The sequence below is a fragment of the Danio aesculapii genome, chromosome 1 (assembly GCF_903798145.1).
Source record: "Danio aesculapii chromosome 1, fDanAes4.1, whole genome shotgun sequence".
NCBI classification, from domain to species: domain Eukaryota; kingdom Metazoa; phylum Chordata; class Actinopteri; order Cypriniformes; family Danionidae; genus Danio; species Danio aesculapii.
The window spans coordinates 37,713,641-37,726,755 of NC_079435.1; the positions used below are offsets into that span (position 1 = coordinate 37,713,641).

General features: G+C 35.4%; 1 protein-coding gene across 1 annotated transcript; it reads left to right on the forward strand.

Annotated features, from left to right (window-relative positions):
* The first annotated feature begins 1,551 nt into the window (after positions 1–1,551).
* smim14 (small integral membrane protein 14) lies at positions 1,552–12,666 on the forward strand. Its single transcript, XM_056459860.1, has 5 exons — positions 1,552–1,754; positions 4,608–4,695; positions 6,902–6,950; positions 7,051–7,199; positions 11,192–12,666. Exons 2-5 carry the CDS (start codon positions 4,621–4,623, stop codon positions 11,228–11,230), a joined length of 312 nt encoding a protein of 103 aa, XP_056315835.1. The 5' UTR covers positions 1,552–1,754; positions 4,608–4,620; the 3' UTR covers positions 11,231–12,666.
* The last annotated feature ends 449 nt before the right edge of the window (positions 12,667–13,115 follow it).

The window sequence follows — 13,115 nt, forward strand, 5'->3', positions numbered from 1 at the left end:
TACTCATCCTTAGTGTTGTTACAACCTTCAACTTGGGACCTGTTGGGACCTTCAACTTCAGAATACAAATTAATATTTTTTACATGCTCAGTGCCAGTAGCTAGTGGTTAAGTGCACTGACACACAGCACTGAGGTGCTTGGGCTGACCTAAATTTGAGTCCCAGCTTGATGTCCTTTGCTGATCACTCCCCTGGATAAGTTTGTGGTTCATTCCGCTGTGGCGACCCCCCAGATTAATAAGAGAAGAAAATGAATGATCTTTATATCATCTTTAACGCGTACTTTGCATTGAGCGCATGACTTTTATATTTGTGTTATCTTGTCGATGGGTGAGATTAGGACTGAAACTGCCCTCCTATAATAAAGATTATAGAGATAAAATAATCTTATTAATAAATAAGATTAGAGAGACAATCAAATATATAGCAAATACAGTGTAAAAATATGGTTAATTAGCATTCAATTGCTTGTCCATATAAACTGCTGCTGCTGTGTTGCATTTTGAGAACTCTAGATCAAGCACATTGTCAAATGACTGGTCAACTGTGAATAGTTGATTCAGATTTTAGATACATTTTGCTTCCTTTAGGTCTGTCAAACAATGCACTATATTTATACAGATCTTAATATAAATTATATAAAACTTAAGTCCTAAAAACTCATCTTGGTTTAAAAAAAAAAAAACCCTGGAATCCCACTTTAAATCTCTATTTTTGACTAATTAATAACTAATAGTGACCATTGTTATCCCTGATTCACTCTCACTGAATCATTATGCAATATCACTCAATAGCACTCTTAATTTAAGATGGCAGACTTCTCTAAAATATTGTTTTTGCACAATTTATGCACACTAAACATGGTTGCATGTCTATTTCCTTTTCTAACAGGAATATTGTGTCAACATCAATTGTTGGTTTAATTTTTGGTGAGACATAAAAGTTAGAAGCTACATTCTTTCAACTGTGGAAATGACAAAATAAATATGAATAATGCTGTTAACAAAGCAGTTGACACAGGCATTTGACAAATTTCCTTCTTTTCATGCAAGTATAAATATCTACTAAACTTTCTTAACTTGAGAATGAATACATTGAACAACTGTATTAAAAAGAAGCCTATCAAAACACACACTTAGCAGGTCACAAAGACAATATTCTAAACAGAACAAGCCTAAATTCCTTTTTTTAAATAAAGTTACATGGTTTATGTTGATATTATATGGTAAGCCTTTAACATTATAATCTTCACAAAATGATCTGCGACATTTCACGTCAGCAACGTGGCTCTCCCAATGACTGTATCTCCATGTTAATTCCTCTACACGAAGTCACGAACGTGTAAATATTACTATGGTAAAGGATTCTCTCATGTATATTAATGACCAGGCGTTAGTCAGCCTTGTTGATTTGCTTAAAAGTACGGAAGACTTATCTTATGAATATTAATTACGTCTGCAATTGGACGCCATACGGAGGATACAAATCAACGTCAGCGCAGGTGTTTACCATTCAAGAACCAAGCCTTCGCCATAGTAACATTCCTAATTTTGCTTTGCCGATCCTATCAAAACACAGACGGAACATCAGCCGGAGGTGCAGCTCTTTGCCAAGCACCAGTGTACACAGGGAGCATTTGCACTGGGTTTGGCCTGTCCAACCGGAGGCTCTCAAGGGTCGGTATAAACAGATCAGAGCTGCCTATTTAAAGCGAATGCTTTTAAATCTCTTCGAGTGAGTTGTCCAAATCATTGGTAAGATATCTAAATACTGTTTTATTTGCATTGTAGTTTACATATTCTTATATTTTCTAATTCCTTTTTTAACGTTGCCTTTATTAAAATATATTGGTTAATGAATTTAAGTAAATTTTCAGCAGCAGTTTGAGGATGTAGTATTCTATTTCAATTAATGCTTCACTTAATATGATTTACGATGCTTTATAAAAAATATTTTTTTTATTCTTTGTTTATTTTGTATACCTTAAATTATATTTAGTGAATGCTTTTTTAAGCAGTTTGTAACTTTTTAGTGTTATGGTCAGTCGCTAGGTTGAGTGTAAAATTTCTAAACAGGATCAAGGTGGCCACGACAAATAAACGTAGTAAAATAAGGCATTTACAATTGCATCGAATCTAAGGTTCGTGGTGTTTCCTTTAAAATAAGTATAATGAGTATACGCATCCTTTCCTGAAACTTTACTCGAGTTTTGTTTGTTTGTTTATGGTTTCGTAATCTAGATGCAGAGGTTTCACTTACTGAAACACGGAACTAAACGTCGAGTTTTATATATCTGTACTGGTAAGCCTGAACTTTCCTTGAACAAATATATCAAGTGATCATTATCCCGGTACTCGCATCTAATCACCGGTACTTGCATCTAATCATTTCAGACGCGTAATGCTAATTTAATGACAGCGTGCAGTGCTGTAAACGTCAGAGCGTGCACCCCTTCTGATTTTCGACAGCTAATGTCCTCATCACAGTATAAACATAAAAACAGCACACCTATTTTAAAGCTAAATTAAAGTTTACTGTAATCAGCTGTTATAAATGTGTTTTTAAAACAAAAGTATAATTGATACCACGTAATTCTCGTCAATTCACCCCATATGCAAAACTGAAACCGGAGAAGTTCAGGAAAACAAATTGTGCTTGGACGTTTTTAAGTTTATACCATACGTTAATTTCGTACTCAAAGTAACACATTTGTTTCAGAGACAATTTCCCTATAAATATTTTTGCCAAACATAATAAAGCTTTTAGTCTAAATAAATTTATGTGGGCCAAATATAGGCAGTCTATTAATAGTTTGCAAAAATGAACGTATGGCTCTTCGCCATTGGTATGTGCAAGAAGATTTAGAAGACATTTACAACATTGCAACTTTGCACATTGTCTGGAAAATGTTGATGTGAGTCTGGAGCACTAGCACCTGTTGCATGATGATGTACATGTCAATGCAAAATTGTGACGTTGTTTGTTAACAGTGGAGTGGGAAAGGGTGTGTATGTTGTACAACATCTTGAATGATGCATACAAAAGTTGTAAACCGTGTTAGCTAACATTTGAGTTTGTGCCCCATGCATCCATTTTGTATCAGGAAGCTTGTTTCCTGCTGTGAACACTGTTTGCTCAGTATATGGATTATAACATGTTCAGTTTCTTGCACAGAATAAATAATTTGATTCATAAACCTCAATATTTTGTCACAGTGATGTCAAAGTAAATCGAGCACTTGAACACAACTACAAAAGTCAAAGTACATGCAGACTTGATTTTTAAAATACTTGTATATTAAAAGTAAAAAGTATTTACTGACGGATTGTAATTTATTTTACAAGAAACTCTTTATTGTATTTCCAAATTACACTGATTGCTTCTACAGATTATTAATACTATTTCAAGTGAACAAATGAGAATTTTAATATGATAAACGGTCTGAACACAAAATGTTTGCAAATGTGTGCTGGCAATACACTAGCAATGGTACACTAGCTTTATATCCATCATGCTAGTGAGCCTTGGTTTTGACATAAAAACTACCCATTTTATAAGGAAATACACAAATATATATTTGACCAATGCATACAATGGCTTCGCAGCTCAACCTTTTACAGTAAATGTACTTTACAAACAGACAGATGTGACTTAAATAGGATTTTAATTCAGAGTGTTAAATCTTAAGATTCATCATTAATAACTTTGACACACTCCTTGTAAATGTAATTAATCATTTACTGGAGACTTACTTTGACTGGATCATTTCAATCAGTAAGTTGTTAACTAGCTCTCAGTGGATGAATTAAATCCGTTGTTGACTCATGAACAAGTGCGAGTTGTGATCCAATGTAATCAAGTTTATAATGTAGCTTTGGGAGGAGCCTAATAATTCAGGTATGGGAGGAGCCTAATAATTCAGGTATGTCAATCATTATGACATGGGCATACAAGCCGCAGCCATCCCACCACTGCAGTCTAGATGGTCTCTCTGACCTTTGACACTGTAAACTCAGTGTCTTTCTGAGAAATGAGCTGAAATACAGACTCCACTGTGTTGTTGATGATCGGAGATCACCTCTGACCAGCTGAGTACCAACAGCATTATTACTACACCCAACCGATGTACAACTTTCACCATCAACAAACATTCAAGTGACATTTCTTGATGCAGCAGCAGACTGTTCAATTGCAGTGTTTCTTTCTGAAATTCACCTTAGCTCATGTGGCTTTATTAAACAACACAACATGTGCCATCTGAGGCTCAGAGGTTGGAGCACATTCAGCTGCATTCCTGTCTTGCTCTACTCAGACTGAGATTTCTCTGGATTCCTCAGTGTTTTCACAAGTTTCTTTAAAACTGTTTTGGATATTCTATGACCTTTTCACTTTTAGTTTGCCTCTGTGCCAACTGTTTTAGAGTATATCGCAGTTGTTGAAATCCAAAATTTATTAATATTTCTAGAATACAATTAGTTTGTTCTTGATTTTATTGCATTTTTTAAAAGTCCTAAGTTTTCTGGTTGTATATTTCTCTGTGAATCTATTATAATTCCCCACACCCGTTCAAGTTAGAGCTAAATGTGTGTGTGTGTTTGTTTAAAAAGGAGAGAGGAGAGGATGGCAGAGGGAGGTTTTGACCCTTGTGAGTGCATCTGCTCCCATGAACATGCCATGAGGAGACTGATCAACCTGGTGAGTTTCACATGAGTCTCATTCATTCTCTTTTACAGATCATCATTTTAAATAACACCGCTGCTTTTGTTTTTTTATACATTAACAAAATAAATTATAATAACCAGAACAATTAAAAAATTACAAATGCATGAATTTTATAATTGTCCTAATATAAATACATTGGATAAATTATAAAACTTATTGATCCATTAATGTTTGTAAAGGAAATGTGAATAAGTGCTAATTAAATTTTCTCTTTTTTTTCCCTTGGTAATTAATTTTGGTAAAATAGTTGAAATATTTCAGACTTTTTGTTGTTGTGGTTAAGAACTCTGTATTCTAAAGTGATCTCGTGTGTATAGATGTACATAAAGTAGACACTTCAAAATTTGTGTTCATGTAAGTTGTTTATTAGAGTAAACTTTTATACCTGTTAGTTTCACCACCCATGATATGCTGAGTTATTATCTACAGGAATGCTTTGGGGTTTTAAAATAAGCAGACTTTGCAATTAAGCTCAGTTACTGTTCTTAGTTTGAGGCATATAATGAAACCTTGCACTCCACAAAATATTGCGCATATTTAGTTTAGTTTTAGTTCTTATTTAGCAGTGTCAGTGAATGTTCATAATGGAGTGGAAAAAGTTATCAAAAGTCACAATGGAAAATGAAAGTTAATACATAATTACCAAAATACAGTGCATCTTAGAGGTATCCACAGCCCTTCACTTTTTCCACATCTTCAGTTCTAGCCTTATTCCGAAATGGATTAGCCTCAATTGATAAGATTTCTGAGAAATCTACAAACAATATTTTAGCAAAAAATGTTGTTTAGAAAAATGTATTTAAAAAAAACAAATGACATGTACGTACATTGGGCAGCACGGTGGCGCAGTGGGTAGCACAATCCCTTCACAGCAAGAAGGTCACTGGGTCGAGCCCCAGCCTGGTCCATTGGCATTTCTGTGTGGAGTTTGCATGTTCTCCCTGTGTTTGCATGGGTTTCCTCCGGGTGCTCCGGTTTCCCCGCACAGTCCAAAGACATGTGCTATAGGTGAATTGAATAAACTAAATTGGCCGTAGTGTGTGTGGGTGTTTCCCAGTGTTGGTTTGGGGCTGGAAGGGCATCCGCTGTGTAAAAACGTGCTGGATAAGTTGGCGGTTCATTCTGTTGTAGCGACCCCAGAGAATGATGCTACAAGTTTGGCACACCTAATTTTGTGTAGTTACTACTGTCTTTGCAGTGCTTCTAAATGTCCATTCGATTGGATTCACAGATTTATTTAGATTTCTCCAGCGATGCTCAATCAAGTGTTTATCTGGGCTATGGCAATAGTTGTCCCATAGCGTTTCCTTTGCCATTCTGGGTGTGTGTTTAGGGTTGTTCTCCATTTGAATGATGAACGCTTACCCATTCTGGGGTTCAGTGTGCTTTAGAGAAGGTCTTTATCAAGGTTGTCTCTTTATATTACTGCATTCACCCTTCCCTTGATCCAGACAAGCCTCTCAATTCCTGCCACTGGAAAACATTCCCACCCTAAATCTCTGTTTTATCAGACCATAGAATTGCGTTTGTCTTGGTTTGAGAGTCCTTTAGGTAAATTTTGGGGAAACTGTAGATGGACTCTTCTTGTGTGCCTTTTACTGGGGAGTGGCTTTTGTCTGGTGACTCTGTGGTAGGGTCTTATTGATGGAGTGCTGCAGAGATGTAGATGCAGGTTCTCCTCTCTCCACAGAGAAATACTGGAGCTCATGCAACATAACATCAGGTTTTTCTGCCTGACTAAAGCGTCCCACTCCAGGAACTCTAGACCCACTCATTTAATGCTGATCAGATACAATATAGTTTTAAAATATTCAGTCTGCTTTATGAAATAACGATTCTTCAGGTACAAACAGACTGGAATGTCAAAATCGTGAACAGATTTTGAATACATTATACCTGCTAAAGTTTTGCTTAAGTTTATAAGGTTGCCCAGTAGAGGGCGCTAACAGTCCTTGGTTCACTTGCTGCAGCCAGATTCGCCATTACCATTTGACCTCTATTTTTTGTTTTGATTTTATAATCTAATTTGTAGAGCAAACATTCGAAGTCCAGTAGTTTATACACAAACACGTTTCAATTCAGTTACATTCAATATCAATTTATAATCCTTTATATACACAGTGTATTGTCATTTATTACTTGGCTTGTTTTGATAAATATTGTATTTATTTTCCCAAAGCTGAGACAGTCCCAGTCCTACTGTACAGACACAGAGTGCCTTCAGGACAGTAAGTGTGTTGGCCCTCTAAAATCAGTCAATAAAAATTAAAAGGAACATATGCTAGGTAAAAAAAATATATGGGTATTTTTTTGTGTATGTGTTTGCAGTGCCAGGCCCCAACTCCTCAGTAGAAGGCGACATCACTGTACCCATGATTATTATGGGATGGCTGGTTCTAGCTCTTGTACTGTTTCTCTTCCGCCCAGCCAGCATGAGGGGCCCTTCAGCCAACAGCAAGCCCTTCGGTCCACATGGTGTAAGTCATATCAAACAAACTTCCTCAGTCAGAAATGAATTAAGGTGATCTAACTATGTCAGTTATCACTTAGAATTGATCAACAAAAGAACTCCATTACATTCACAATGAGATGTTAGTCAGTGCATGTGCTGCAGGGCATGCTCAATGGCCATTGTATTAGTTACAGTGCATCCGGAAAGTATTTGTAGCGGGTCACTTTTTCCGCACTTTTTTTATGTTACAGCCTTTTCCCAAAATGGATTAAATTAATTTATTTCCTCAAAATTCTGCACACAATACCCCATAATGACAGTGTGAAATGTTTTTTTTTAAATTGTTGCAAATTAAAAAAAAAAAAAAAAAAAAACTGAAAAATCACATGTACATAAGTATTCACAGCTTTTGCTCAATACTTTGTTGATGCACCTTTGGCAGCAATTACAGCCTTAAGTCTTTTTGAATATGATGCCACAAGCTTGGCACACCTGTCTTTGGGATATTTTGGCCATTCCTCTTTGCAGTACCTCTCAAGCTCTATCAGGTTGTATGGGAAGTGACTGTGTACATCCTATTGATCTCTAGAGAAATCTGAAAATGGATTTAGTTCTGGACTCTGGCTGGGACACTCAAGGACATTCACAGAGTTGTTGTCAAGCCACACCATTGATATTTTGGCGGTATGCTTTGGGTCATTGTCCTGCTGAAAGAGGAATCGTTGCCCCAGTCTGAGATGAAGAGCACTCTGTAGCAGGTTCTCATTCAGGATGTCTCTGTACATTGCTGCATTCATCTTTCCCTCTATCCTGACTAGTCTTCCAGTTCCTGATGCTGAAAAACATCCCCACGATGCTGCCACCACCATGCTTCACTGTAGGGATGGTATTAGCCTGGTTATGTGCTGTGCCTGGTTTTCTCCAAAGTAACGCCTGGCATTCACTCCAAAGAGTTCAATTTTAGTCTCATCAGACCAGAGAATTTTGTTTCTTATGGTCTGAGAGTCCTTCAGATGCCTTTTGGCAAATTCCAGGTGGGGAGGGGCTTCCGTCTGGCCACTCTACCATACAGGCCTGATTGGTGGATTGCTGCACAGATGGTGGTCCTTTAGAGCAGCAGAAATTTTTCTGTAAAAAAAGTGAAGTGCTATAAATACTTTTCAGATGCACTGTACACCTTGCAAAAAGCAGATTAGACCCCTTATACTGCCAGGCTGCTCTTACCATAAAACATATTTTGTTGGAATGTGGAAGTTTTAATACGATTTGACAATTTTTTTATTTTTTTTTATGGACATTTTTAAAAAGGTACCACCAGGAAGAGTCTTAAATTATTTATCAAAAATTAAATTGAAAAATCATATTTAACTTTGAATATATTTTTGTGTGAATTCTATTTATTTATATTTATATATTTGAGTAACTTTTTATTGTAATACGAATTTTAGGTATATGCATTTTGCCCCGAATTAGCCATACGTTGCTGATGTGTCAATAAATAAATAAATAAATTAGACTCCTTTTTACCTTAACTGCCTTAATTTTATGTCGCAAAGATTCAGCCAAGTGTTAGAAACAAAAATCGGAATTTTTGGCTCATACTGACATTATACAGGGTTCGTATGGGTGCTAGAAGTCCTTGAAAATGCTTTAATCTATTGTTATTAGGGTTTGAAAGTGCTTTAGATTTTGGTCAAAAGAGTTTGAAACCAATTTAAACTGTAATTGTGATGCTTTTTATAAATTTATCTTATTATACAAGTAATTATTATAAAATATTTAAAGAAAATAAAATCTCTTTGCTTTTGCATAATATGAAAGCTCTGAAGTGCCTGTAGTGGGATTTTTGTTAATACATTTTTTATCTGCACCCTTTGAAATGAATATTGAAGTTAATTTTAAGATGAAACATGATGTATTTAAGATGTGTGTAAATTATATTAACCAAATTAATTGACAGTAATTAAATGTTGGGCTCGGAGCAAATATGCAATCAAAATTGTTCTAAGAATATTGTACTATACTGTAGAATAAAATAATGATTAGCATTTGATATAATCTGATGAAGTATGTATAGCTGTCTGCAATTTACCACACTTGTAAAGTGCTGGAAAAAATCGAATATGCACCTCTTGAAAGTTTTTTTTATTTGACTTTGGAAAAGGTGGAAGAACCCTGATTATAGAATTACAATTGCAGATTTGTTTGCTGCATATCCATGATGTAATTCCAGTCTCTTTTTTTTTTCCAGCACATCTCAAACGTTCTCTGTTGGATTTGTGTTTGACTGTAGTTTAATGAATTCAATTTAAGCAGTTATCCTGCTGGACATTGCTATTACATGATGTGTACCCTGTGGTCAAATTAGAATGGACATGGTCAGCAGCAGTACTTTGGCTGTGGTGTCTAAACGATGCTTGTGTAGTACTAAGGGGTCAAAAAATAACCCTCACAACTGCTTGAACTGTTGAAGCAAGGCAAGAGTATTTATGTGGTTTTGGTAAAGTTAAACTCTGACCCTTACATCTGAATATCACAGCAGAAATCAAGACTCGCCAGACCTGACAACCTCTTGTAATATAGCTATTGTAGTTCTTTTGCTGTAGCTTCTCTATTTCAAGATTCTCTACTGATCTTTGACCTCAACAAGGCATTTTTACCCACAGAACCGCTACTCACTGAGTATGAACTATTTTTTTAGGCCTGTTTTTTATAACCCTAGAAAAGCCCGTGCATGAATTCCAGTACATGAAATACTGAGCCTGGCACCAACAACCATGTCAATTCATATTTCCTTTTAAATTCCCTTAACCAGTGTGTCCATTTTGTTTTTAAAATTGAGATTGGTACATGACATGAAAGCTGAATAAATAAGCTTTCCGTTTATGTATACTTAAAGGATAGTAAGTCCAATGTTTGGCAGATACACAACTATTTGAAAATCTGAATTAAAAAACCTTAATACTACAAAAATCACCTTTTAACATTGACTTAAGTTTTTAGCCATGGACATTACTAATCAAATTAAGTTTTAGTATGTTTACTTTAGGAAATTAACAAAGGAACAATATTTTTATCTAATAAATAAATAAAATATATAATTGCAACAGCCAAAAAAAAAAATAGTATGGCAGATGAACAGTGGTACAATAAATTTGCAAGTGAGTGTAAAGCCGCGGTCACACTTTATTTTTCGCCCCATAGACTTCCATTCACATGCACGTGAATGCAACAGGCCAGAAACGAAACGAAAAAAGTTTAGCAGTTTGTTGAACTCTGACCTGCGAAATCGCATCACGTGACATTGTGAAACCAATTGAAGATCAAAACATGACCACTCTGTACAGAAATGTAAAATATGGACCTATCGCTAACTTTTTAAAATGTTTAATCCAGCCCCTTGTGACCACGGCATAATGCTGTATCCGAAATCGCCCTTTATACCCTCATTCACTACCCTTATTAGTCTACTAATATAGTCCTCTTGAAGCAGTGAATTAAGTCAGTGAGTGAATTTTGAGTTCTTTGGAAGGATCAGATTTTCAACTTTCTGGTCACACCTTGTTATAATATAGCAAATAGTTACATTTATTGAGCTGTCTATTAGTAATGTAACAGACTTGATTTCTCGTGTATACAAATGTTACTTATTATAAAAAAAGAAACTTGGTTAGGTTTGTGATTTCAGATGTCATCTTGTGGTCAGATGTGTAAATTAATTTGGCGTGGTGAACTTTTTGCATTTTAGCTGTTGAGTGTACATGGGTAGTAGACCCATTATTCCTGTGCATTGTGGGATGTATTCAGTGCTCTTCAAAATGTCCACTAACTTCGAACACTACTCAAAATGGCTGCTCCCTTTTTAGCAGTCATTTATGTCACGGGGTGATTTATAGATCCAGTCTAAGTCTTTTAACAGGTTTTTAACCATCAGTAAACATGTGTTTTGCTTTAAATTTCAGATTAATGCTGTAAGTTTACGTACATTTTTTTTAATTAATTTTTTTCTTCATTTAGAATCGTGGCAGAGAGCCGCCAGCACCTCCAGTGGACTAGCGGTTTCCCAACAGAAGAAGATTTGATCTTAATCCAGCTTTCATCTGATCAGCTCCACTGACCAGCCTAACTTTCCTTACCTGTCAGTTTTTCAGATTCTTTCATCCAATAACGGGAGGCTGATCTCCGTAGATGCTTGAACAGCAAGGTGTTTCATATGTGAAGATTTCAGGGTTTATAAATCTGTCTTCAGCTAATTACTTTATCTTATATTTTTATTATTCAGCATCATTATGTATTTAGTAAGTTGTTACAATGATATAAAGGCCTATATAATAACACTAAACAAATCCAGAATATGGAGGAGAATTGGGATAATTTTGGTTAGACTAAAAGAAGTGATTGTTTCTTGTATAATACGATAGCTTATACATTCCAAAGCTATGATGATTTCACAGACGTGATGTCATCGTCTGCGTAAGAGCCTCAGCCTTGGCTCTGCATTGGGTAATTCTAAACATGGGTGTACGTGAAATGACTCACACATTTTGGTTGACCAGACCACCTTTCTCTGTGCAAACGGAAATAATGAAGGGGTTGTATTCCAGTATTTTCTTGACTCTCCTCCATGTAGTCATGACTCTGTAAATGTTGTCATCCTCTGGGATCCGTTGACCACAGAGGGATGGCTGATCTGAAGCAGACCTCTCCACCCTAAAGACTGCGAAAGCATATTTAACTCTTAAAATCACTACAGAATCACTAGTGCAACTGCTAGTAGAGTCAAATGGCATTCTGAATAGTTTTCACCCAGTTGCTCAGGAATCATTATGTAGCTATACTTAATTGAACAGTTGTCAAATGGTATTAGGATTCTGTTAAATTTACAGAAAAAGGCCAGTTCAGACAAACATTCTGTTGGCATTTTCTCATCCTTGACTTGTTTCCGAGTAGTCGGAATAACAAAATCTATGAAAGTCACGGTTAGCGTTTTCTAACATTCTTCAAAATATCTTCTTTTGCGTTCAACAGAATAAATTGGTTTGGAACAAGTCGAGTGTCAGTAAATGACAACAGAATAACTTTTTATTTTTTGGCTGAACTGTCCCTTTATTTCTAAGGAGCGAGAAGATTCCCTTTTCAGATTTGCCTAAAGACAAATTGTAATGTAGCACTTTAGCTGTGGCACCTTTTACATTGGTCAACAGAAAGCAATGGTCCAGAAAAACACCAAAGAAACAATGTAAATGTGTTTCAAGTGTGGTGTAACTGCTCTTCATTTCTTTGAGAATGTTACATTAACTTTGTTGCAAAAAGTCAGTTAATTGGTCAGACTAATGATTCCTAGAAAGGTCAGTTGAGGTGGTGGTGTAGATTTCAGGGCATATACAATGAATTCTGTCTACACTGTTTAAATGAAACTGCTCTATGAGAAAAGGGCTTGATCTATGCACTTTTGGTTACTTCAAATAAATAAATAATAATAATAATAACAACAGCATTACATTGTGGCTTTCTTTTGTTTAACATGGGAATGTGAAGTGGTGGTGGGCAGTCTCCTGTTATATCAGGGTTTCTGCAGGTTTCGCAGAGTTAAATTTAAGACTTTTAAAGACATTTTTAAAACCATTATGAATGAAATTTTAGATTCATAAAGCTCTAAATGCTAAGGAATTTTTCATATGGAAAAGTTTTTTTTTTTTTACCTATCAAAAAAGATTATAATTTAATACTAATAATACATTAATAATAAACAATTAAAATATTTTAGATTTTATTTCTTAGCTAAATATTTTAAATATTGAGTAAAAACAAGCAAGCTCTACCTGTATCTCAAGCAAGCTCTACCAAGCCCCCCCAACATAACCTTTCTTTAAAAAAAAATTAATGTTTTAAAAGGTTTAAAAACTAAAATAAACTAATATATATAGACAACTTATATATA

Coding starts and splice junctions, on each gene's coding strand:
- smim14 (XM_056459860.1), top strand. CDS start 4,621: ATGGCAGAGGGAGGTTTTGACCCTTGTGAGTGCATCTGCTCCCATGAA. Junction 4,696..6,901: donor TGAGGAGACTGATCAACCTG/GTGAGTTTCACA, acceptor ATTTTCCCAAAG/CTGAGACAGTCCCAGTCCTA. Junction 7,200..11,191: donor AGCCCTTCGGTCCACATGGT/GTAAGTCATATC, acceptor TTCTTCATTTAG/AATCGTGGCAGAGAGCCGCC.